Below are 26,492 nucleotides of genomic sequence, written 5' to 3'. Positions count from 1 at the left end.
TCCCAAATCAATTTCACATGTGGTATCTCATTTGATCCTCTCGAGAAGCATGGGCAAGTGAAGCTGGTATTATCCCTATTTTACAGATGGGGAAATAAAGGAGCAGAGAGGGGATGTGACTTGCCCTCAAGACTAGAGCATAGGTCAACCAATTTCACATCTAGTGGCATTGTCTCCACTAAGCCACTCAGGCAAGCAACTCATTGAAAAGGTAGGGTGTGATCAGAGAACCACAGAGTTCTTGATCTGGAAGGGACATCAGGGGCCATCTAGCACAACTCCCTTGTTTGTTGTTTTTGTTGGTGGTGACCACTGATTTTTAGTCGTATCTGACTCTTTGTGACCCCTTTTGGGGGTTTTCTTGGCAAAGATCCTGGATTGGTTTGCCATTTCCTTCTCTACTTCACTTTACAGATGAGGAAACTGAGGCAAATGGGGTTAAGTGACTTGCTCAGGGTCACACAGCTAGTAAGTGTCTGAGGCCGGATTTGAATTCAGGTCTTCCTGACTCCATGCCCGGCATACTATCCACTGCAGCTGCCCCAACAATTCCCTTGCATTTAACATAAAAGCACCTGAGGCCCAGGGAGATTTCATGACTTGCCCATGGTCACACACATGGTAAGTAGCAAAGCAAAGATTGGAGCCCAGTTCCTCTAACTCCATCCAGTCTTCTTTCCCAGTTCACTGCCCTGATTTTTAAGTTTCAAGGATTGCTATGATTTCCAATACAGGCATGTGTCTCTGATATTGAAGAACTGTTACTATAATGTTTCATAAGAAAAAGTGTCTCAATAAAGGAGCTCAACAAGGGTGGAAATCTATGGAGTTAGAAGTCCAGAGTGAGAGAAGAGGTTGTTTTGCCTCCGCCAATCAGCTCGGAGGTCAGGTTGTCACAGGTTATCCCAGGGTCCCTTATATCTGTCCCTTAGGAGTCAGACACAAGAAAGCATCAATGATCATGAATGTAGGAGGTCCAGGTGAATCAAGGTTATGATGAAGCCACTTAAGCAGCCAAGATGTCACAACCTGGTGCCCAACACCCAGTATCTCTTCTTTAAGAATGGAATAATATTGGAGCTCAGGCCAGGACAGGTTGGCTATTCATTGCTAGGCTGAATCTGTGACAAACACCATCACTGTTCAGATATGCCTTTCCAAGTACTGTGTCCAGGGTGTGGAACAATATAGCACTCAACCAGGGACACAGAGACACTCAAAGAACACAGCAGTGTCACATAACTCCTGCCAGAAAGTCAACCAGTCAACAAGCATCTATTAAGTACCAACTGTGTGAAACACTATGTTAAGTGCTGGGGATACTTTCAAATAGCTGCCAGTCTAAGTGGAAAGGCAGCAAATACATCTAGGCAGGCAGGTGGTATAGTGGCTAGTGTGCCGGGCTTGGAGTCAGAGAGAACTGAGTTCAAACTCTACCTCCAATGTTTATTAGCTGTGCAAACCTGGGCAAGTTCACTCAACCCCTCTCAGCCTCAGCTTCTTCATGTAAAAAATGGAGATAATAATAGCACCTGCTTTGCAAGGGGGATGTCAGGATCAGGTGGCATGTTACGGACAGTGGTCAGCAGATGCTAAAGCATTATAGAAATACTAGCCAATACAAATATATAACTATGTAGAGAATAAATACAAATAAGTACCAGTAAGTTAAATACAAGGTAGAGAGGTAGACAGGAAGACATTAACAGGGGTGGGGGACCTGTGGCCTTGAGGTTAGGTCCTTGGGTGTGGTCTTTTGACTGAGCCCAAGTCCTTTTATTAAGGGCATTTGTTCTGTGAAGTTTGGACTCAAGTCAAAGAGCCGCACTTGAGGACCTAGAGGGCCACATGTGGTCCTGAGGCCACAGGTTCCCCACCCCTGGATTAGCACTTTCATAGAGACACTAGCCATTGGGTCAGTAGCCAGATGCCCTACACACAAGGCACAGCAAAAAATGTCAAGGAACCACAAATCAACACAATTGACCCTCTATACAATTCCTCTCAATCTTGCCTGGTTGGCCACTCCACACTCCCATATACTATGCAGTGAATAGTACTAGAGGTTGACAAATGTGACATTTGTATACCATTGCCATTTGGCAACATAGACAAAATACTTCCTCCCTTCTCTAACGCAAGGGCAGATGAAAGCTGATCTATGACCCTAGTTGTGTTCCTGCACTAGTTTTTAACACAGAGGCTTGGATTCTGTTGTCTGGGCAGTTTGGAATTGTGACCCAGGAATGGGAATAGAAGAGTTTAGGGCTTTCCAGAAACTTAAAGAAATAGCATCCAGGGGAGGCCCTTAGCAATAGTCATTCCAACGGCTGCCCAAGGGCTTCAACTACTTTTTATGCTAGGACATTTCAGGACCATTTGCCCACCTCTACTCTGTCTGGTAAGGACTCTTGGACATAGAGGGTCCTTGCTACCATTTTGCCAGGCTCCCTCATTGTATCAATGATCAAGGCTACAATATCCTTGAGACAGACTTAAAAACTCACAGAAAGTTCTGTACCACCTAGGGGCTTAAAGACAGGGCCTTTGGCTTCCTCTTTATTAAGGGGAAGGGGCCTTGGCTGCAGGAAACATGACAGAGATAGAGAAAGAATGGATTAGACTTCATTTCTAGAAGCCTTGGTTTCTAAGGAGATGACAGTTCTTTATAGGTAGTCCATTTCTCATTGAGCCTTGGAAGCAGGTCAGGAGTAAGTCAATACAGAATTGCCATTCCTGCTCACGGCAGGCAAATGAGACATATGAAGAAAGCCAATGTTTTGTCTTGTGCCCCATCATGAACCAGTGATCTCAAACCTCATGTTCTGCATCCACAGCGATAGCTGAGATCAGGCTGCTGATAGAAAGGTGTAAATGGCCAAAGTCTGGCTGCTATAGAAACTGCATTGAGAGAGTGGCTGGAGAGGAGAGGGGACATATTAGTTCCACTCGGACCAACAGTATCAACAGAAACTGCTGGAAGCCTTAGAACGTGTGCAACGTGAAAAACCAGACCCGGTCAAGTTATTTGAAACTTTAAGGTAAGACAACCACTACTGAGGTTTAGGATACTGCAAAACTGGCTAATTAAGTTTCTGGAAAAAACATCTTTAGACAGGACAGGCTGGGTTCCGGGATCCCATAAACAACCTACGAAGAGTTGTTCTTTACTTTGTGAATGATCATAATCATATCTAGGGGTTATGGTGGGACTTTATAAATTAATGAGGTGGGTTTATCAGTAGGTACATAATTTGGTGTTCTAGATAGCCTTTCTGGACACAGCCTGGGGGTCCATTGAGCCCAATTCCTTCATTTCATGAATAAGGAAGCTAAGACCCAGGAGAGGGGTACTACTTTGCACAAAGTCACAAAGACAGAGCTGAAATTCAAAGTCAGGCCATCTGTCAAATGAGTGCTCTATTTTCTCTGCAATCAGGAAACGGATTTGAGTAACATGGGGGTCTAAGAAGATACCCCCCCCAGACTGTAACTCCCAGTCCTATTTCCTCCTTCTTTCATTTATTTTAATGAGCCAAAGCAAACCCCTACAAGAACAGAATGTCACACCAAAGCATTTCATTGGAAAGAGACTCTCTTGCCTTCTTTCTATTTCATACATATAAAGAGGGTCGCTTTGACTTCATCTGGAAAGCTCGTGGCTAAGCAGTGCCTCCTGGGTCACAGCAAAGATGCCATGGACCTGCTAGTTTAAGAAACAAAATCACAGCCTTGTGAAATCTCAGTGTCAGAAAGAACCTCAGTGGCCTAGGGTGGGATGGATTGAATAGCCCTTCAAACCCCACCCCACCCCACCAAGAAGCCCTCCAGTCTCTGCCTAAACCCCTTCAGTTATGGGGAACCAACTGCCTCCCAATGAACCCCTTTCTACATTGGGATAGCTCTCCATTGTTGGGAATTTTTCCCAACATAGTCTCTAACTTCCTTTCTGCACCTTTCACCCAGGGCTCATAGTTATGCCTTCTGGGGCCAAGCTGAACAAAGCTAATCCCTCTTCCACCTGACAGTCTTTCAATAATTGAAAACAACTATAATGCTCCCCCCACCAAGTCTTCCCTTCTATGGGCTAAATTTTCCCATGGCACCACCCTAGTAATCTTCCTATGGATTCCAATTTGTGTTTGATTTGTATTTGTAAATATATTCAATCAACAATTATTAATTAAGTACCTCTCCTGTGATATGACTATACATTCAACTAGGGCTCTCACAATCTGTACTATTTTTCTTCTCCCCCACCCCCAGTCTCATGCCCTTTCCCAGGACCTGAAGTAGGAATGAAGGTGAGCTTTCCTCCAGTTTGTTGTTGTACCTCTAATCAGTGGGTTCCATATATGACAACTCCTCTGAAATAAGGAGCATTGGGTGGAGTTAAAGACCTACATGACCAGGCCACTTGAATGAACAAGGCTTGATTTAGAGTTACCTGGGTTCAAACCCAGGCTTTGCCACATCTTTTCCCCTCTCTGAGCCTCAGTTTTCCCCTTGATAAGATGTGCAAGTTGGACTAGATCAGGGTTTCTTCACCTTTGTGTCCTGGGCCCTTCTAGAAGCCAGGTAAAGCCTATGGATGCCTTCTCCAAATTGTGTTTTTTAAATGCACAAAATAAAATATACAGGATTAAAAAGGAAACCAAAAGATAGTAAAAATAAATACAGAATTTTCCCTGTCCAAGTTTAAGGACCCTGTTAAATCTATCCATGCACCTTTATTGGGGTAAGGGTCGATGGATCCCAAGGTAAGAATCTCCTAGCCAATAGATCTCTAAGCTCTCTTCCAGCATTAAACCACATGATCCCACTCATTAGGAATCTTGGAGCTGTCCAGAGGCCTTGTGATAGGCTTTTCCAGATTGAAAGTATCATCACGTGGAGACTCCTTCCACCAATGCAGCTCAGAATCTCCTCTGCAACTTATAATCTTGGAGAGATATGTGGCGAACTGAGATGTTAAGTGACTTACCCAGGGTTGAAAAGTCAGCATATGTCAGAGGCAAGAGTAAAACTCCAGTTTTCCTGACTCCATGGCCAGCCCCCTAGTCACTATTCCACCTTGCCTCTCCAGTTTATTTTATTATACGGGAATTGGTGCTGCCCAAATACCTTCCGTTCTTCCCAATAATCTGTACTCCAACTTCTGCTGCCTATTTCCTCATCAGATTCAGGAGTTAGAGTAGACCCACATGCTGAAGCCCAAAATAGAGACCACTTCCATTTTGAAAAATGCTTGCAATCCCTGAGAACAGGGGTGCTGGCTTAAGTTGATAAGGCTCAGAACCTGGGCGGTACAGCCAAGAAAGGTGCCTTTACATAGAGCTTAATAAAACAGTCCCAAGATGGCAGAGTAAAAGCAGGGACTTGCCTGAGCTGTCCCAAATTCTCTTCCAAACAACTTTAAAATAATGCCTCAAAATGAATTCTGGAGCATCAGAACCAACAAAAGGACAATGTGAAATATTTTTTTCAGCCTAAGACAACTTAGAGAGTCAGCAGGAAAGGTCTGCCTCACTGGGATGAGAATGGGGCATAGTCCAGCCCAGGCCACACTGGGCAAGCCAGTCCAAAGGACTATAAAACCATATATACCCTTTGACTCAGCAATACCACTACTGGGTCTGTATCCCAAAGAGTTCAAAAAAAAGAAAGGATCTACATGTGCAAAAATATTTATAGCAGCTCTCTTTGTGGTGGCAAAGAACTAGAAATCAGAAGGATGCTCATCAGTTGGGGAATGGCTGAACAAGTTGTGGCATAATACTAATACACTATAAGAAATAACAAGCAGGATTCTTTCAGAGAAACCTGGAGGAACATATATGAACCAATGCAAAGTGAAATGAGCAGAACAAGGAAAACAGTGTACATAGTAACAACAACATTGTACTATGATCAATGGTGAATGACTTAGCTATTCTTAGCAATACAACAATCCAAGGCAAGTCTGAAGGACTTATGCTGAAAATGGTCTCTAACTCCAAAGAAGTAACTGATAGAGTCTGAAGGCAGATCAAAGCATCCTTTATTTTTACTTTATTTATTTTCTTGGAGTGGTCTGTGGTCTGTGTTTTCTTTCAAAGATAATTTAAGAAATAAGACCTTCTCATCTCCGAAAATGTAATGAAAGAAGTCCATGTAGAAAGACAACAGATAGCCAAACCCCAGACCAACCTTTTCAACACTGCTGTGTCACTGATATGACTGATACGAAAATATATTTTTCATGACTGCACATGTATAACCTATATCAAATGTCTTGCCTTCTCAATGAGGGGGAAGGGGAGGGAGGGGGAGAATTTGGAACTCAAAATTTTTAAAAACAAATGTTAAAATTGTTTTTACATGTAATTGGAAAGATAAGATATTTAAATAAAGTGTCAAGCTGCAATAAAAAAAAGAAAGAAAACAGTTCCCCTTTCTGTTTGACATCCCCTAAACCAGATGAGCAGCCAGCTCTGTCACATACTGTGGACTACATCCATGCACCTTCCTCTTGAAACCTGGGTGGCCCATGGTAGTCTTACCTTATACTGACCAGACCTGCTCCCCCACCTCCACTGCAGCTCTTCCTTATAGGGCAGGGGTCTGAACGATATATGGTGCTGACAGAATGGTGATAGGATGCCACTGTCTGCCAGATCCTTCTAGTATGAGCCATCCCCTCCACTACTTAGCTGAATGGATTCTAGCCACGTAAGCATCATTTAGTACAACAGAGAATTTCCTTTCTGGCTTGCTAGATTTTTATTCCCCTTGTTGTCAGTCACAATGGGACTCAATTACTGTTTTTTAAGTCTCACATGTGAGACATTCTTCTTATCCCAGCACCCCTTGGGTCAGGGGGCTGTAATAAAAAGAGCATGGGGCTAGAAGGCAGAAGAGACTTACCTTCTGCTGCTAGGTCACTTTGTAACCCTAGGCAAGTAGCTTTCACGGTCTGGGTCACAGTTTCCCTATCCATAAAATGAGAGAACTGGAGTCGCTCTCCAAGGTACCTGTCTGCTGTACTATTGCATAGATTTGTGTTTATATAACACGGAGAAATGGGAAGAATCTGACTGAGAAATAGGTTTGTTGTGGTGTTTTTTTTTTAATGGAGGAAGTCCTGGAGGAGAAAATAGGAGATGATGCAAGGAGTGATAGGGAGGTTTAGAGGAACTCATCAAATGTGGATTCAGGCAACAAGGTTTTATGTGGCAAAGAGACCTAGGTGGACAAACCAATTTTGCCCGTAGAGATGTGGGACAAAGCCCAAGTCAGCACTGAATGACTGGATGCTCTGCCATCTAGTGATTTGCTGGCTTCCATTTCTCAAGGCAGGCATGCCTCATAGAAGGCCTCCTTCCCTTAAGATGTAACACCACCCCATCCCAACAAGGCACTGATGGTTGGAATTTTAGGCAAGGTTAATTCTAATTCAACAGTCCAACAAACTGCTGCATACACAAAGATAAGAATACAATAGTCCCTACCCTCAAGAAGCTTACGTTACTGGTGGAAAACACAAACACAGAAAAATCTATACAAAATCTCAGAGACACTTTCTGACTCTGGATCTGTGCCTTGCACCTTGGCTCTGTTAGCTCTGTGACCACTCCCACCCATCCCTCCATACACTTCCCCCAAGTAACATATTACTCCACTTTGACATCACTAGGCTTCTTGTTCCTCCTCATCCTCTGTCCTGGGCTAATGAAGACATCTAGATTCTGCCTTGATTTAATTCAATGCAACATTTATTAAGTGTCTATTATGTACAAAGAAAACAAAGGAAATAGTACCCACCCACCAAAGAGCTTACATTCTTTAGAGGGAGGGATATAACGTGAACTAAATGTAATTCAAAGTAGAAAGAAGGAAGGAGTGATGAGGGCAAAGGGGAGATCGCAACTAAGTTTTCTGGGAGTATTTGAGAAGAGAAAGGACATTTTTAGGAATTGTGCCAGGTGCTGGGGCTACAAAGCCAAGAATAGTCTCTCTCCTCGAAGAGCTTATATTCTATTGGGATGGACACAATAAAGAACTACATGATTTAGAAGGAGCCTGAAAGGAGGTGGCACATGGTACACAGGGTCAGGAGGTAATTAAAATCAATACAGGGTTACCCCCAGGCCTCCTATTCAGATGTCAGGGTACTCTGAAGACTGTGTCGACTGGGGGAAAAGGCATTCAGTGTCAATCAGGTCAGAGACACAGAACTGAGTGATCCACAGGTTTGCCCTTCTCCACCCCCCAACTGAAGTTTGTATACCCCAAGAGAAAATGAGCTGCATCACTTGTGGAATGTGAGCACTTTCTTATATGGTCAATACTCAACCGTAGAAATCCTTTGTAGAAACTTTGTAGAAAAAGGCCCGTCCATGCCTGCCATGATGGTGGCTGGAATTAGGATAGACTACTGTCCTTCACATAGAATATTATCAAGCATCACCCCAACCTCTGGCTTCATGTAGCCCAGAACTTCCCTTCTTTTCACCTCCTTTACCAGCCTACTCTGGCTTCAGGCAGCCCAGAACACCAAGTTTCCCCCAGATCTCAGCAAGCTCATGAGTGCTCTGTCTCTCCTCTCCGTCCTGCTTTACTTTTTCCCGTGCCCTCCATGTTCTCCCCCATTTTTGTTCCTCCTGACCATCACCCCACTTTAGTTCTCTATCAATGCCACCCCCACCCCCCCAACTCCCACCTTCCTTCAGCCATCCTTCCTTCTATAACGAAGTTCCCTCAAACCAGAGAACTGAGAGTCTCTAACAAGAAAATGGCAGAGGAGAGAATGAGAATAGCATTAAACTGGAAATTGAACTCCAAATCCACTGGAATGTGGGCCCCAGAGAATCTCAAACCATCAGAACTGGAAAAGGCCTTGGAGACCATCTAATCCAGACCCCTCACTGGACAGAGGAGGAAACCGAGGCCAAGAGGAGAGAAAGCGCTTGCTACAATGATCTGCATTGCAATCAATAGATTGAAATCATTTTATTCCTAGTGAAGCCAAGATGCTGCCCTATGTGTTTTAGCCCCAAATAGTAACAACAGGGTATTCCAAGGACCCCTTCTGTATTCTGTTCCCAGTGTCTAAGTAGGGAATGCTTGGGGTTGGGGGCGGGGGGGAGTAGCAAAGGTAACTCTTTAACTGGCTTTCTATCAGGAAAAATACAGAAGCTTATTTTCCCCTGCCTCAGAGCTCAGTTGCAGACAGCATTTCAGACTCAAGCACCATCTCAGCCCTGATGTGGTATATGCCACGTGTAGCTCTTAGAGGAAAATTAATTTCGTTCTAGTACAGAGAAGGCTCAGATTATCAAGCAGCAGTCTTCTGATTAGTAATAACAGGGAAGATGTTCCCCTAAAATCCAAACACCATCCCCCTCCTTTCCCCTCCCTTCCCTTCAAGGACCTTCAGAAATTGTCAGTGAAGTCCAATCCTCTCAGTCACAGATTGAAAAACATCTTCCATTTCTATAGGGTTTTAATCAGGGACCATTTTGATTTATTTTGTATCCCAAGTGCTTAGCACAATGCTTGGCACATACTAGAACCCAGGTGTTCTGACACTAGGTCCAGCCCTCTTTCTTCTATGTCAGGCAACCTCGAAGGGCAGGTAACAGTTCTTTCCCCCTTCCCCTTTCCCCCCTCCTCCCTCCCTCATGTATATTAAGCTGCATTGAAAGTCAGCAGGGGGGCAGGGGGAGAGACACATAGTAAATGTATTTTCAATCATTAAAAAAGAAAGCAGGGGGGCCTCGATTCTCTGAAACAACAGGAGGAGGGACCAAGATATTTGTGACTCTGATTTTAAGACTCTTTGTATGCCACACAATTTTCTTGGGGCTTTTTGAGTGCAGGTATGTTCCATCCAGACATTCTGGTAAACAAGCAAATAATAAGCTCAACCAGTCTAAATTCCAGGGCCATTTTGGCCCTTGTTCCTTCTCCATCCACTTAGTTTGTGATTCAGAGGCCTCTTCACACAAAAAAAAATTGGGAGGAGAGAGGCAGGGTTGGGAGAATGACCTGCCATCAACTCCCCTTCATCCTAGGCAGGAAGCACATACAATGGCAGAACTCAGAGTCCTGGAGAAGCTTCCCAAGAACAAGAACAATATGCCCCCATATGTGATATGTGGCTGCTCCCTCCATCAAAATCCTCTTCCTGCAGCCTAGATGGGGTATTCCAAGGTACCTTAAAAACAGGGATCATAAGATGTCTGAGTGAGAGTGGTCCTGACAGATTCTCCACTTCAATTCCTTTATTTGTCAAATTTCAGAGGAAGTTGCCATCCACATCCTCTTTCCTATTGGGGCCCATTTACCTCTTTTTCCCCTTGTAGCACCTGCCTTAGTCTCCATTTTTCAAAGACTGCTCTCAGTGTCTCAGCAATGACACGGTGGTTCTTTCCATTTCCTCAGATTTAGTTTTTGAGGGCCTGCTGACTTAGACTTCTTGTGGGTAGCTAGGTGATCTTATCATCTCACCTGTATTGGGCTTCCATTCCCAGTTAATCAACGTTATTCTAGCCTTCCCCAGTCAGATTATTCTCCTTAGTAAAAACAAACAAACCAAAAAAAGAACCAAATTAAGTTGAGTAGTTCTGCCTTTTCTTTAAGAGAGAGGAGAGCTGCAAATTTCAGCTCCACCTAAGAAAAACACTTCCTAAGAATGAGGGCTATCCCAAAGGAGAATGGGCTACCTTGGGTACCTTGGTGGCAGGTTTCTCTTTAGAATGGATTCATGTTTAGGTAGAGGTTGGACTGGTTATTTGTAGAGTATACTCGATGTTGACCCGAGCAGGTGACTGTCCCAGTGAAGGGCTTTTTCAATTTGGAGATGCTATGAATCTGTAAAAGAAGAGAGGAGGGGAAGGCAGGAGAAGTTGGGGTCCTGAAGTGGATCACATCAGCAAAGGAGTGTAGTGGAAATAAAAAGAAAAGAATTGAATAATGCCCTACACACCCCCATGAGTCCGTAAGGGCACCCCCACATTATAGTACTGTTCATATTGCCCAAAGTCATGAAAGAAACGTCCCCGTGCATTCAAGGGGAGGGGGGGGAGGGAGGGGAGCATATTATATATTTTAGTTCTCCATCCAGAGTGGTTAATATATAAGAATCTTAATCCTTAAATCTTCAACTATACAGAAAAGCTCAGATTTCCAGGATGACTTGGCTTGCAGACTGCCCCAATCTGACTACTACAACAGGCAAAAATATGCAATCAGACCTCATTTCTCCAAAATACCCCAGGATTGGGGGGGGGGGAGTAGAGAGGGGCTGGAGTTCTGGCTAATAGAATTTTCTGGCCAGCTAGGTGAATCTGAAATCCCTTTTGCCTTCACCCTTTTAAAATGTATTAATCATGTTCTGGTCTCAGTAAACACAGGCTAGTCTAGTGAGCATGGCTGACCTTTTATCATTATTATTATTATTATTATTATTATTATTATTATTATTATTATTATTCTCCTCTTGGAGAGAGGGAGGGGATGATCATCATTCTAAACATAATCCGCAGAGGCCAGGCCACCCAATGGAAGCAGAACAGGTTCAGAAGGTTGGGACAAATGTGCTTTGACTCCCCTCGCCTAATACACACACACACACACACACACACACACACACACACACACACACACACACACTCACTCACTCACTCACTCACTGGTCATTGGTCTCTTTTTCTACTAAAACCTCCAATGTGAGCTGGATCTAGCTTCATTTGTTCTTTTCTCCTAAAGTGAGGTGCTTGAAAATGTTTTTTTTTAATCCAATGATGGATTCTGCCAAATGGAGGTTTTACTATATAGCCCCCCAAAAAACAGAAAAGAGAAAAGGGTGATTACCCCTTCCTATGGGGAGAAATGCAAGGAGCATCCTTCACTTTGCTTCCCCTCCCACCTCTCTCCAAGGCTAGCAGTTAGAGGCTGCTCACTTAGAATCTGCGGCAAAAATTGGGGAGGGCTGGAGTGGCCCCGGCTCAGCACCACCACCACCACCACACACACACACACACACACACACACACACACACACACACACACACACGTTATCTGCAGCCTGTAGCATTCTAGTCTCTTTGTACAGCGCCCCCTGCTGACCAATTGAGTAAGCGGCTGGAGGAACAGAAGCTACTTAGGCAGGAATGTCTGTCTGGTGGAATGAGTGAAAGGCTTCCTCACCTTAACTCATAGAAAACACTGGCGTGGGGGTCAAGAGACCTGGCCACTAGTGTCAGCTCTGCCACTAACGAACTGTGTAACCTCCGACAAGTCACTCACAACACCGCGCCTCAGTTTCCTTCTCTGTAAAAAAAGGGGGGGGGGAAGTGTTGTTGATCACTTTTTCCTTTCAGCTTGGACTTTGGGTAATTTCCAGACCACTGTATCTGAGTCTGAGGCTAACAAAGGGGGAGAAGAGAAAGAGAGGGGGACAGGAGGCCCCTTAAATCCTTACCAGTGAAGCTCCTATGAGTGATGACCAAGCATGAATATCTGTCCCCATGTCAGCTATGCTTCACTGGCTGGCACATTGGTCCTAGGGGTCCGACAGGCTGGGGCTGAGCCCTGCCTTAGTCTTTGCCTGTAGTTTCTAGGGGTCCTTGGGTGGACAGCAGGTGAGCCTTGGCCTTCTGCTAAGAGATTTCCATGTGGTCTCTGCTGGTGAAACTGCCCTCCAAGTGGGTGGCCAGGCTTCCTAGCATTTGGCTGGTCAAAGGCAGAAGTTCCTGAGTTTAACACTTGTGGCTGCCATCTCTCAGAGGAATTGGCCTTCGGCCAACAGCTCTGGAAGGAGGAAGACTCCAGCACACTCCCCCCTCCCCGTGCCAGGACAGCCTTTGGAGTGTGGGGTGGGGTCGCTTAGAACCTTCTAGAGGCAGACTGGGGCTTGGAGCTCTGCGGGCTGAGCTGAAAAGGACAGCGAGAAGCTGGGAATGCACTAGACTGGCTGTATTGGCTGCGGCTCCAACTTCCTTCCCTGGCTTCCCAAAGGGTACCCCAAGAACCCCAAAGTCTCCAAAGTCTCCCAATCAAACCTCCCTCCTACCCAAACCCCTTCCAAGCTAGCAGGGGTTAATGGTGTCAGCTATGACGTGAGGATCCCAATTTGCCCAGATTTTTTTTTAATCTGCAAACTCCTCTCTCCATCTCCCCCACTCCCCCCCCCAACAACCATGACTTTGCAATGAGCAGAAAAACTCCAAAACATCTGCAGCAACAAGAAAAAGGCAATTTTGCTTTTGGTAGCCATTCTTCCTGCAGCCCTGGTTTTGCCCTTTGCGGCGGAGGGAGGGAGAAGGGGATCGGTGGTCGTTGGTTTGAGATACTAGGGCCCCCCCTTTGCTGAGCACCCTTTCCCCCAGCCACTGGCGCAGCTGCAAGAGCCGCAGTAACAGCAGAGGCGCCATCCTAGCACCCCGACGCGCAAAGCCAGACTCCGAAGGGAGGGGGGAGAGGCGAGACAAAGAGGAGGGGAAGGGGGGGCTGAAAATCTGGAAGCAAACTGTGTTGCCAGATAACTCACCCTGCTCCTCCTCCTGCTCCCCCTCCCATCTCCGCCCGCCTCCCTCCCTCCTTTTTAGTCCCCTCCCCTCGATCGCAGCTTCGTCGTCTCAGAAGGTGGGCAGCCCCAGCCACACTGCGTCTGCAGAACCCGGGTAGCAAAATTGCAGGCAAGAGGCAGAGAGCTCTTAGAGCGGAGGGTGCGGGCAGGCGAACAGGAGCAGAGACCAGAAGGCTAGGAACCAGACTGGGAGGTAGGGGTAACGGAAGGCAGGGGGACAGGGCAGGGCTTCCAACCCTTTTCCCTGTCCCTCGGTATATCCGAAACCCTTTTCCCGAGCCCGTGCTGAGCCCCTCGGGAGAGGCAGCTCTTCTCCTCTTCCTCCTCCTCCTCCTCCTCTTCCTCTTCCTCCTCCTTCTCCTTCTCCTCCTCCTCCTCTTCTCCCCGGGAATTTCTCCCTTCGCCTCCAACCCAAAGCGACGCTAAACCTAGCTCTCATTCCCCGACAGAGACAGAGGGAGACAGAGATAAAGACCGAAGGCTACATCCCTTTCGGGTCCTCCCCCCTCTGGGTGAGGGTTCTCCCCTGCCCGGGCCCTTCCCCCTCTCCTCGCCCAGTTAGTGGCAGGCTAGGGATCTCCCGCCCAAGAGAGCCCCGAAGCGCTCTCCTACGCCGCCGCTGCTGTTCCAGTCTGACCCTGTATCCCAGTTCCTCGTGTCTGTCCTGTACAGGAGGCACGATGTTGGCGCACAGGTGGAGCGGGATCCTGGCTGCGCTGGTGCTGCTTTGTCTCGCCGGCCACGCGCAAAGGTAAGGTGGCCCACGGGGGCCGGGAGTGGGACCCTGGGGAGGGGAGGGGAGGGGGCTCGGACCGGGGAAATAAGGTCCCGCCAGCCAGGTAGCCCCCAGACCTCGTTGTGAGTTCTAGGAGGGCGGGGAGAGGGGAGAGGGGAGAAGGAGCCAGAGAGCGGAATAGCTGCGCAATCCAGCTCCAGAAAAAAACGGGGTCCCTAGTCTTATCGTTATAGCCATAAACGAGTGAGTTCCTCTCAGAAAAGCATATACGGGGCCCCCCCCGCGCACTTGCAGCCTCTCTGCAGCCCCTGCGCAAAAGCGCAGAGACACCCCCCCCACATACATACACACACACACACACACACACACACACACACACGGGTGGCGCCCACAGACGCAGAAAGGGAGGGGGGACTGGGGTGTGCCCACTAGCCCGAGGGAGGAGGAGGAGGGGGGGATAGGGGAGGGGGGAGTGTAAAATCAACCATTTGAACCTGTTACTGCAGTGCCTGATCATATGCGCAAACGCACACACCATGCGCGCACTCAGACAAGCCTTTGACCCACCCACACGGGCAAGTGCGCATACACTAGACCATATAGCTGCATACACAGGTGTGTGTCTAAAGACACCCCTCATCTCCAGAAATCGATAATGGCCAATTATTACTGTCCAAAAGCCCAAGCTGTGACTGAAAAGGGTCTCTAGCCCCTGCACTAATGAACAGGAGATGGCTACCAGACAGGGGCAGATTGCACGTGTATGTGCGTAGAGGAGGATTCTTGGGCAAACTGCGGCTTAATAAACACGAAATAGAACCGCTTCCCTATCCAAAATTAAGCCGCAGCACAGACCCTGGTGTGTTGGGGGGGGGGGGGAGTAGTCAGCGCTTTCACACCACTGACTCCTGGGCACCTTGACAACCTGGGTTCTGACGAATAGTCTTGGCGTTTCTCTAGGGGCGGGGTTCTGGGCGCATCCTCGCTCCTTGTAGACTTGCCCCTCCTATCCACCACCGCATCAAAATCATTAGCACAGCCTCTTCAATGCAGACTTTCCTTATTCGAGGCTGCAGGCTTCCAAGGTACAAATGGAGCTGTCTATAGTAAGCCTTTAGATCCTTAAATGAAGAATTCTGCTTACATAGATAGGAAGAACATTCAAGTATAAAGGTGATATATACATATATACATATATATGTATATACATCCCAGGACCAATAAACACGGGCTGATCAAATACATATACACTGTGGAAATGAGCAATCTTGGAAATAGCCCCAGGGTTCCCCTATCCATTTATGAACAATTAATGTATAAATGTCGATTGTGGGAGTGCTCCAAAGTTCATTTTTCTGCTTGACAACGTTGAATAATTGATCAAATCCAGCCGTAAGTATATACCTGAAGGTAATGAAAATGAATAAATAAATAAAATTAAATAAATAACAGGGCACAAAGATGGGAACAGACAGAGGCGCTGTCTGCAACTGCACGCACCCAGAATACAGACAGGGCATTAAAATCAAATTAATTCTCCTGATCAACAGATGATGAAAAGATGCCCAGGAAAGATTTAGTTGTCATTCACACAAAAGAAGAGACATCCTGAGCTTGAAGCTGAGCATTATTTTGCAAGAAACCCTAACCCTAACCCTAACCCTAACCCTAACCCTAACCCTAAGGAACTCCATGAGTATGCAAAACGCCCAGACACACACACACACACACACACACACACACACACACACACACACACACACACCCCTAGATCCAAACATGCAAACAGAGCCAGTGTCAAGATCCCCAGTTGCTGCACCTCGACACAGTGGCTTTAATCTGCAAACACAAATGCTTCTACTCCCCTCCCAAAGAGAAAGCAATGTACCCCAAGATCTTGAGACAGAGCAGGATGTGATATGATTGGATAAATACATTCTCCAGGACAGGAGCCTCTCAGCTGCATACTTGTCATATACCTTTAGACATTCATAAACACACAGTTCTGTCATAGGTTCATACAACATACGTGTGCACAATGGCACCAGGACATATGGATCTACCAGCAAAATCCTCAAGCCTATTTTGATGCCAAAGATGGCAATAGGAACATGGCATTTCAGGTTTAGAGGACCAGACTGACCGGGGAAAGAAGGGGTATATTTTGAAAGATGTGGCTCTAGGGTTGGAAGGCTGTTTTCCAGCTTGGGGGGGGGGGAGAGGGAAATAGTATCCAGGGTGTGAGGCCCCCAGGGTCCTGGGGAAAAAAGCAAAACACAAAAGGATGCAATAATCACTCCGGGAGGGGGGGGTTGCTGTCCCTTCTGCTGTATCCGATACACCACCTCCTGTTTTGTCTCCCTGTGTTTAATTAACTGCCCCCTAGCCCCCCCCCAAATCTTAAGGACTCAGAAATCCAAGGCAGTGGGAAGTTCACACATAAGCACGCACACTAGCGCAGAGACAGGGGCACATTCCATCCCAGCTTTTGACTACAGACTACTAGCTGGGATGGCTCTGCTAATAGGAGAGAATGGCTAATTATTGTCAGCCAAAGCTGATGCGGGGGGGGGGGGGGGGGGGGGGTGACAAGATGCTAGAGACGCTAGTGGAAACAGTTCTCTCTAGAACTCCCTGAGGAAAACAAAGCATAAAGGGAAATAAATCTTCTGTATAGACCTGAGCACGAGAAAGAGGGGAGGGGAGGAGAGGAAGGGAGAAGTTGAATTGGGATATACAGAGAAATGCAAAAACAGGTGGGAGGAAATTAGGAGAACTAGCCACATGAATGGTATCCAGAAGCCTGCCTGGAGAGAAGAGAAATGTGACCACGGAGCGGGAGAACCAAGGTGCACCACCTGGTGCACCTGCCACAGAAACTGCTCGAAGAGTTACCCACACATGTGCAGATGTGTACACATGCCCTCACACACATAAAGCGGGTTGTTTATCTCCGGAGCCTAATAAAAATTGGGATGAGGGGGGAGGGCGGAGGGAGAAAACACACATGAAGACGGGGAGCTTGGGAAAGATGTAAGGGGCAGATTACACGGAAACCCTGGGCTAGGGCGTAACTTTGGGAAATGGCCCAGGGTCTTTTCTGGTCCCCTAGTGGGGAGCTTCACAAGTGACCCCCTCCTTTTTTCAAGAGGCTGTGTCGGGCTAATCAGGAATGATGAGGCAAGGGGAGGGGAGGGGATGACATGAGAAGTGAAGAAGGCAGGAGAGAAGAGGGGTGAAGGAGGAGACTGCATACGTTTGCCTCTACAAGGGCGGGAAGGCGGGGCCGTGCGAGGGGGCGGGGCGGAGGTGGGAATAGTCCTCCCTCTGTGGACACGCAGGTATGGTGCAGTGCCCTTTTAGACACAAGAAGCCTCCCTCGGGTTTTGGCCCCTAACATTAACTTCTTTTTTTCAGCGAAACTTCTGCCAACATGACTCAGGTCAAAGAGATCGTGGACCGCCTGCTGAAGGGATACGATGTCCGTCTCAGACCTGATTTTGGAGGTAAGCCATGTTGTACTCCCTTTTGCCGAACACCAGGGCGCTTTGTGGTCAAGGGAACAGAAAGGAGATGTAAGCCAGTCAGCGACTGGCTCTTGCCAGTTTCCCAGGCAGTGGACTCCCCCTATTTTCCATTGCTTCAGATTCTTTTTACATTTGCCTCCCATGCCACTCTCTTCACCCAGACCCTTGGCTTATTAGCTCTGCCCAATTGTCCCCCTCCCCTCGCCTTCCCTCATCTCCTTTCCCTGTCCCCCTTGGCTCTGCCTCCCATAACAATCATAATCATAAGCGCTTTCATTGAAATGCCGCTCTAAGATTCGCAAAGCGCATTACATGTCTCATCACACTGCCCCCCCACCTTGCCTTCCTCTCTCCCATCCCTTCCTTTTGCGTGGGTGGCTCTTTGCCCCCAGCAGCGCTCCTAGCCAGACCAGTCCCCTCCACTGCAGAGGAATGGGTGTGGACAGAATGAATATGGCCAGGGCCCAGAACTCTGCCCAGACAGCTGCAGATGGTCAGGGCACCTAGAGCTTCTGTATACACACAGGGCCCAAACTTAGGCTGTCTGCCTGGCTCCAGCTTCAGCCATGATTGCCCTCCAACATATAACATATGACATATGACATGAATGTCCAAGACCCACCTTAGTTAACATGCTCCTCTTCTTCCCTCTCTGTGCCTGATGTTATAGCAGTGAGGAAGCCTGAAGCTATCCCAATCCAATCTAGCAATCCAACCTGCACTAACAAAATGCCTACTATACATAAGGCATGCAAATAGGCACTGGAGATACAGGGACAAAGACTTAGTTGTTTGCATTTTCCTGGGGTGGGGGGAACACATGAATGAATGAATGAATGAATGAATGAATGAATGAATGAATGAGAATTTATTATGTGGTTACTATGCTCTGTATATCACATGTACACAAATAATTGAATATATGCTGATGGAGGGAGGTGGGAACAAGTTCTCCAAAGCCCCTCAGTCCAAATCCTCTCCTGGGCACTCAGGAATTGAGCAAATCCCTCATCCCAAGAGTCCAGGGGGAGCTGGACTGTCGTGTAGATGGGTACTCATGTGTCAAAGGGATGTATCACCTTACAGGGAAAGGTTCCCAGTCTCTCCTAAGGTAGAGTCAGCAGACATTTCTTCCAGAAATGGGTTCAAGTCCCACTTGGAAGTATGCGGGGAAGTCACTTCCCCTTCTTAGCATATGCAGTAGCATTGTTGCATTTACAGAATACTATCCCCACTTCATTGATTCCCCTTCAGATGTGAACGTGGAAGGATATTTCCTGGATTTGTGCAAAGTGGGTTTTGCCATTGTCTTGTATAGAAAGCCTACATGAGCCTGGGGACATGTGCAACATCCATAAGGGACCACAAGCCTACAGAGCTTGGCTCCAATTCTGCCAAGGCCTTTCACACACCTCTCATTTATGTAGCCCAGCACTGAGGAGGAGGGAGGCATGCAAAGCATAGCAAGCTCGGATTATGCATCTATTGTGTGCAAAGACTTCTGGCACTCACAACATTGAAACCAGTCTGGTGGGGGGAGTAGGGAGGGGAGGGGGAGATCGGCACATGTAAACAGATGGCACATGTAAACAGACGTACCTAGGGACTGTCATCGTGACTGGCCTCAACTGGAATTGAAGGCCTCCTGGACACCGAAGAGCAAAGGTAAGAAAAATAAAAGCGAGGCATGCAGAGTTACACAATTGCATACTCATCTCCAGTACCTGTGCACCTGCTCAAATAAGAGCTGCCTGCCTGTAACACTTGATGGTTTGCAAAGCCCTTTACATTTGTTCACCACAAGCCTGAGAGGTAGACCATAATTTGCCAGTGAGGAAAGAGGCAAACAGAGGTAAAGTATCTTGGTAAAGGTCACACAGGTAAGTGAAGGAGTGACAGACCTGGGATTTGAACCCCAATCCTCTACCTCTCAATCCAGTAGGCTTTTGTTCCTACCACGTGTCACAGGCCAGTAGTGGGGGGTATGGGAGGGGAAGACTTAAGATACCAAAAGGAAATGACAGATTTAGTCAAAAGACATTGAAATGATTCTTTGAAGGCAGATGCTGAGAGTGGTGAAGCAAAAAGTCAAGGAAGTGAGATGAGGGCCAAAAATGAGACTACAGGCAATGAACAGATGAAAAGAGCTGGATTAATAGGGCAGGAACCAGAGGGAAGAAAAGCAAAAAGAAGAGAACCTTAGCTGGTGGGAAAGATAGACTGAGCTCCACTCAGGAAGGGCAGAGAGGAACAACACAGGGGCAGCAGAACAAAATCTGGACCTCTGCTTCCTTAACTGAAAGATGAGGGCATGAACCACATGGCCTCTTCTCTAAAGGCAGGAGGTTGTAAAATATGGCCTCTGAGGTCCCTTCTAGCTCCAGATCTAGGATCCTAAGTGTGCCTCTAAGCGAGCCACTTAAAATCCATGGGCCTCAGTTTCCTCTTCTGTTAAAGGGAGAGATTGGAGTAGATGGCCTCTGAGGTCCCTTTGAGTTCTAGACCTAGCCACTTAAGATCCCTGGGCCTCAGGTTCCCACCTGTAAAAAGATGGAATTTGCTAGATGGCCACTGAGGTCTCTTTGAGCTCTAGACCCAGCCACCTAAAATCCCTGGGCCTCAGTTTCCTCTTCTGTTAAAGGGAGAGATTGGAGTAGATGTCCTCTGAGGTCCCTTTGAGCTCTAGAACTAGCCACTTAAAATCCTGGGACTCAATTTCCCCTCCTGTAAAAAAGATGGAGTTTGCTAGCAGGCCTTTCTAGACCTATCCACCTAAAATCCTTGGGCCTCAGTTTCCTCTTCTGCAAAAATATAGAGTTTGACTAGATGGCCTCTGAGGTCCCTTTGAGTTCTAGACCCAGCCACCTGGGCCTCAGTTTCCTCCTCTGTTAAAGGGAGAGATTGGAGTAGATGGCCACTGAAGTCTCTTTGAGCTCTAGACCCAGCCACCTAAAATCCCTGGGCCTCAGTTTCCTCTTCTGTTAAAGGAGGAGACTAAACAAGATGGCTCTGAGGTCCCTTCGAGTTCTAGACCCAGCCACTTAAGATCCCTGGGCCTCAATTTCCCCACCTGTAAAAAGATGGAGTTTGACCAGATGATCTCTGAAGTCCATTTGAGTTCTAGACCCAGCCACCTAAAATCCCTGGGCCTCAGTTTCCCCACCTGTAAAAAGATGGATTTTGCTAGATGGCCTTTCTAGACCCAGCCACCTAAAATCCTTGGGCCTCAGTTTCCTCTTCTGTTAAAGGGAGAGATTGGAGGAGATGGCCTCTGAGATTCCTTTGAGTTCTAGACCCAGCCACCTGGGCCTCAGTTTCCTCTCCTGTAAAAGGAAGGGATTGGATGAGATGGCCTCTGAGGTCCCTTCTGTCTCTAGATCTAGACTCCTATGATCATGTAATCATTCAGTCCATTACTTATTAAACACCTGGTGTGCCTGACCTAGGGTTCTAGGGACTGGGAACACAAGCACCCAGAATGATCCTCCTAACCTCTCAGGAGGACCCACTGTCTGCTCTGCACCCCCCACACACACACATACACACACACTTCTCCCTTTCAGATGCCCACATCTGAGGGGCCAGATGAGGTAGCCTTGGTCATGCTAGCAGGGATGATGCAGCTTCACAGCCCACTGAAAGCTGCCCCTCTCCATCACCTTCCCCAAAGGCCCCTCTCCTTCTGTCCCGCTTTCATTTTCTCTGCTAGGGTCAGAAACCCAACTATCTTATGGGATGGACCTGATGCCCATTAGGAATGCATGAGGGACTGGAGAGGAGGCTGACTCCAATGTCACCAGAGGCCCCAGGAGATTGGAACAGGAGAACAGTGGCAGAATGAAAGGCAGTGAGTGTGTGCCCCCTGTGTGCAGAGCCCAGCCCTAGGCACTGCAGGGGAGCCTCCAAACCTCGAGAGGGGGAAGACAGCTTCTCCCCACCTACCACCTGCCACTCTTTCACTGGCCCCTAGCAAAGCCTTCATGCTGACTCTCAGTAGAGAGAGTGCTCCACCTCCTTGGGCCAGGCCCCTAGCTCCAGAGTCCCTCCCAACTTCTCCCCAGTCAAAGTCTGCCTGTCTTTGGCCCAGCTCCTCAGGGTTCAGCTCTTTCTGCCTAGACAAATGGATAATGCTAAGACCAAAAGTAGTGGGTTAGTGGGAAGACCCCTGGAATAAAAGGCAGATACCCTGGCATTTGAGTTCACTCTCTGTCACTAGCTCTATATGTGTCCTTGGGCAAGGTTGCTCCCCAACTCTGGTCCTGTTTCCCCATCTGTAAAAAGAGATGAGAGAGACCAAATTACTCCCAAACATCCTTTGAGCTTTGATAGTTTTGGACTGAATGAGTAGATTAATATATTTGCATGATAAACAGAGGCCACTGAAGATCCCATTCCCTAGAGCAAGAGCTCAGTCAGATGTGGGCATTTAGGCATCGGGGTAGCAGAGAGAGAAATTTTGGAGTTAAATAAAAGGGGGCATTCCAAGCAGAGCTGTCTCTGGGACAGAGTTTGGAATGACTGCCCAAGATCCCATGCTTAGAAGGGCCCCTGGCTGCCACACAAGCCAGCCACCTGGTATCTGAGTAAGAAAGGTCCTGCAAGGGAGACAGACAACTAAGCCAGTAAAAAAAGAGAGACAGAGAGAAATACAAAAGGCGGCGGGGGGGGGGGGAGAGAGAGAGAAAGAAAGAAAGAGAGAAGAAAAAGGGAGAGAGAAAGGGAGAAAGATAGGGAGAAAGGAGAGAGGGGGGAGAGGGAGAAAGAGAGATGGGGAGAAAGGAGAGAGGGGGAGAGGGAGAAAGAGAGACAGGGAGAAAGAAGGGGGGAGAGGGAGAGAGAGAGAGAGAGAGGGAAAAAGAGAGATAGGGAGAAAGGAGAGAGAGAGATAGGGAGAAAGGAGAGCAGGAAGGAGAGGAAGAGAGATAGGGAGAAAGAGGGGGAGTGAGAGAGATGGAGAAAGAGATAGGGAGAAAGATAGAAAGAGGGGAGACAGAGAGAGACAGAGAGATCCAAGCTTAATATGTCCTATACACATACTCATTAACCACAATCCTAACCCTCCTATCATCCCCTCCCTGGCCCCATCATGAAGGTCAAAGAATAGGCATGCACCAGTCCATTTTCCCTTGATGGTCACTTTAACTCTTTGGTGACATCATAGTGCAGTTGAAAAATAGATTTGTAGCCAGAGGGTAGTGGTTAAAAGCACAAGACTCAGAGTCGGGAAGACTTGAGTTCAAATTTGACCTTACTTAGCAACTGAGTGACACTAGGCAAGTGACTGCACCTCTCAGCCTCAGTTTCCTCATCTTTAAAGGGGCCGGGCTCAGAGATCTCTAAGATCCTTTCCCCCTCTGAGTCTCTTCTTCTATGATCTTACAAATAAATACTGGCTCAGCTATGTGACTGTGACTTTAAGTAAGACTGTTCCCTCTCTGGGCCTCAGTTTCCTTATCTGTAAAATGAGGGGGGTTAGTCCAGATCAGTGTTGTCAAATATACAGCCCACCTGCCCCCAATCAGCCAGAACCAGATTGAATAAAATGTAATTGAGAAATATTTAACAAAATGAATAAAAATGCAATAAAATATATGTAACATTTCATTTTAAAACTTAATCAATATATATGTAAATTAGTGGCCTCCGTTTCTGTTAGAATTTGGCAGCCCTGGTTTAAATGGCCTCTGAAGTCCTTTCAATCAGTCAATCAACAAGTATTTGTGAAGCCCTTACTTTGTGCCAGGCACTGTGCTGGGATATGAAAGTGAAAAACCTCTCACTCCCCCCATCATGGAGCTTCCATTCAATTTAGGGGAGATAACATGGCTCTGTAGAGTCACATACAAATTATGTAGAAAATAAATAGAAGGAGGGGGCAGCTAGGTGGCGCAGTGGATAGAGCTCTGGCTTTGGAGTCAGGAGGACCTGAGTTCAAATCTGGTCTCAGACACATAACACATACTAGCTGTGTGACCCTGGGCAAGTCACTTAACCCCATTGCCTTAAAAAAAAGAAAAAAGAAAATAAATAGAAGGAGTTTTGAGGGGCACGGGCCTAGCCGCTGGCGGGATCAAGACAAGGTTCTGGGGTAGAAGTATCTCTTCTCACCCACCCCGTCCAGGTTCATAGTAGCCTGATTTTTTCTGATTACAAGGAAGGGTTGGGGGGGAGGGGTTTTTTGGAGAGGGGAAGGAGAACCAGGAACCAGTGCTAGTACACAAGACTTGTAGCAGTCATGTGTGAGTCGTTATTAAAAATAATACTACAGCTGCAAGGTGTTGCATAAGCCATGGTCAGCCACAGCTGTCTAGGATAGAGGAAAAGGAAGGGGGCTCTGGAGGTACTGGGGGCTTGGAAGGCTGGCAGAGGTGCGGGGGACAGGACCAGACAGGGAGCAGCTTCCTTTTGCCCCCACTCCCTTCCCTCTGGCCACACCTATTTCACCCATGTGCTCCTTTAGGCTGGACAGCTGAGGAGTGGGAAGGGCACCTCTGGAACGATGCTCACCCCATCCATAGGGAGGTAGCACAAATGAATGTCTCCCAAAGGAGACATAGATGGCTGATGCCAGCCCCTTAAGATCCAAGTAGAATGGAGAATGGGCTTCAGTGTGCCTCTAATCCCTCTTCCCAAATGAGCCCCACCCCCTCCCCTCAAAACTAGAGGGAGGGGGGGCCCTGGCTCAGAAAAGATCCTGGGCTTCCATACCATCCTGGAGTGGGGTTCTTCTCATAAGACAAGACTTGGCCTTCCCAGATGCTTGATGTGCACTTGAGTGGATTCTGTTGAAAGTTCAGTTGATCTTCCAATTTCCCCTAACTCCATGGATCTGCATGGTGGAGGCATAGGGGCCCCACTGCTCTTTTGGCAGCTGGCTGGCAGCCCCCCAGGCCCTGGGCCTGCCATCCCCCTCCAAAAGGCCACTTGGGCTTTTCTCCATTCTGGCTTTCTACGCCCCAGCTAACAAAACATCCTCCTCCTCTGAGTGTCTAAGGTAATGCCACCTTCTTTCACCCATGGGTCCCAGCATGTGGCAAGCTCTCTCCTGATCCTTGGTCTCTCTAACCCCTCCCTCCCCACCCTAGTCTGCCTTTCCTTGCCCCTCCTTTTTATTCTCTCCTTACCTCTCCATGGTATGTGCAAAACAGAAAGAAAGATATAGATGAAAAAGAAATGGGGATTTTGAGCTCTCAGTCAAGTCTACCAGGGAGAAATGACTGCACATTTTTTAAATCTTAGAGATTTTTCCTTTCTCTATCTCTAGAGAGGGGTTATTTTTCCAGATGATGATGCTAGCTGGCATTACTATGGTACTTTAAGCTTTACAAAGCACTTTACCTCATTTTATTTGATTTTCAAGTCTATGAGGTAGATGGTATTGATCCATTTTATACAGGAAGAAACTGAGACTTAGCAGTTTACCTGAGGCCACCCCTCAGAAGTCTGAGGTTGGAATTCAAGCCCAGGTCTTCCTGACTCCATATTCCAGCAGTTCCATTTCACCTCCCTTAGATGGTCAGGAAGGGGCCAGCTTCTCCTCCACCCAGTCCTGGCAAGGCCACTTTGCCCAGCTGCTGCTCAGGTGCCCATTCTTACGAAGTGCCTCCACTTCCATTAGCTTTGTTCTCTCTTCTCAGCTGATCCCCTTTCATAATCTGGAGGAACTGAGGGTAGAGGAAGGAAGGGCCCTGGGACAGTTTAGCCCCAGGATCAATACCCAAACAAAACCAAACAGGCAGCCAGGCCCCTAGGCAGCATGCCACTCTTGGAGGCTAGGCAACCTGGTGCTGCAGATCTTTGGCCCCGATGCCCACCCCTCCTGCCCGGGGGGCGGGGGGACATTGTCCCCCTTCCACCTGGCCTTGGGGATTCCTCAGCTTTGCTGGGCCCTTTCAACCCCTATCCCCTTGGTATGACCCTCTCAGAAGTGGAGCAAAACCTCCATCTGATGCCAGAAGGAGGACATGCCCACTGGGGATTGTAGTTCAGTTTTAAAATTTAAAAGGCCTCCTTAGCTTCACACTGAGCTGAGCAGTAGCAGGCCTGGGTAGAACCCATTCCCTCCCTCCCTCCAGGGGCCCAGGCTTTACTCCTCCCCCACGTCAGGTACCAGTCAATGGAATTTCCCAAGTAGCCCCACCACTCTCACCTGGCCCAGCCTTCCAAGTAACCAAGACTTCTTGCTTTCTTGCCTGCTCTCTGGGGTCTGCCTGCCCCTTGAGGCATGAGGACTAGAACAGGAGATTCTCAGTAGACTGACACCCCATGTCCAACAGCTTTTTAACTTGGGCACGAGGGAAAGTTAGAGCCAGAGAGGGGCCCTGGGGACCACACAGTCCAAATCCTTTGTTTCACAGATGGGGCAGCTGGGCTGCTGGCAGGGGAAGAGATTAAACCCAAGCCTTCATAGCGAGTCATGGGCCAGGGCAGGATCGGAACCCAGGTCTCCTGACTCCCCTAGTCCAGTACAAAAGACAATGAGCACGCCTCATATCTTAAGATGTGGCCAGTGCAGGGATTTGTTTTGCTTGACTATGCAAAGCCTTAATTACGAGAATTTGCTCTTTCTTTTCAGTAGGGGAGAGGGAGGTAGGAAGGGGAAAATGCTTGATAATTAGAAAAATATATAACTCTTTTTTTGCAAAGCCTCTGACAG

General features: G+C 47.5%; 1 protein-coding gene across 2 annotated transcripts in view; it reads left to right on the top strand.

Moving 5' to 3' along the window:
- Positions 1-13,613: 13,613 nt before the first annotated feature.
- Positions 13,614-26,492, top strand: part of GABRQ (gamma-aminobutyric acid type A receptor subunit theta) — a 65,952-nt gene continuing 53,073 nt past the window's right edge. The window contains exons 1-3 of one of the 2 annotated variants that reach the window (XM_020975084.2): positions 13,614-13,766; positions 14,246-14,324; positions 17,727-17,815. In XM_020975084.2, coding sequence (XP_020830743.1) covers positions 14,254-14,324; positions 17,727-17,815 — 160 coding nt within the window. In that variant the 5' untranslated portion in view covers positions 13,614-13,766; positions 14,246-14,253. Of the gene's footprint in view, positions 14,325-17,726; positions 17,816-26,492 lie in introns of both variants that reach the window. The other variant, XM_020975085.2, reaches the window with a different exon arrangement.

The sequence above is a fragment of the Phascolarctos cinereus genome, unplaced genomic scaffold, assembly GCF_003287225.1.
Source record: "Phascolarctos cinereus isolate Bilbo 61053 unplaced genomic scaffold, phaCin_HiC Scaffold_8;HRSCAF=390, whole genome shotgun sequence".
NCBI lineage: Eukaryota > Metazoa > Chordata > Mammalia > Diprotodontia > Phascolarctidae > Phascolarctos > Phascolarctos cinereus.
Note: the sequence above shows the minus strand (reverse complement) of the source record. Positions and strands in the feature narration are given on the sequence as shown.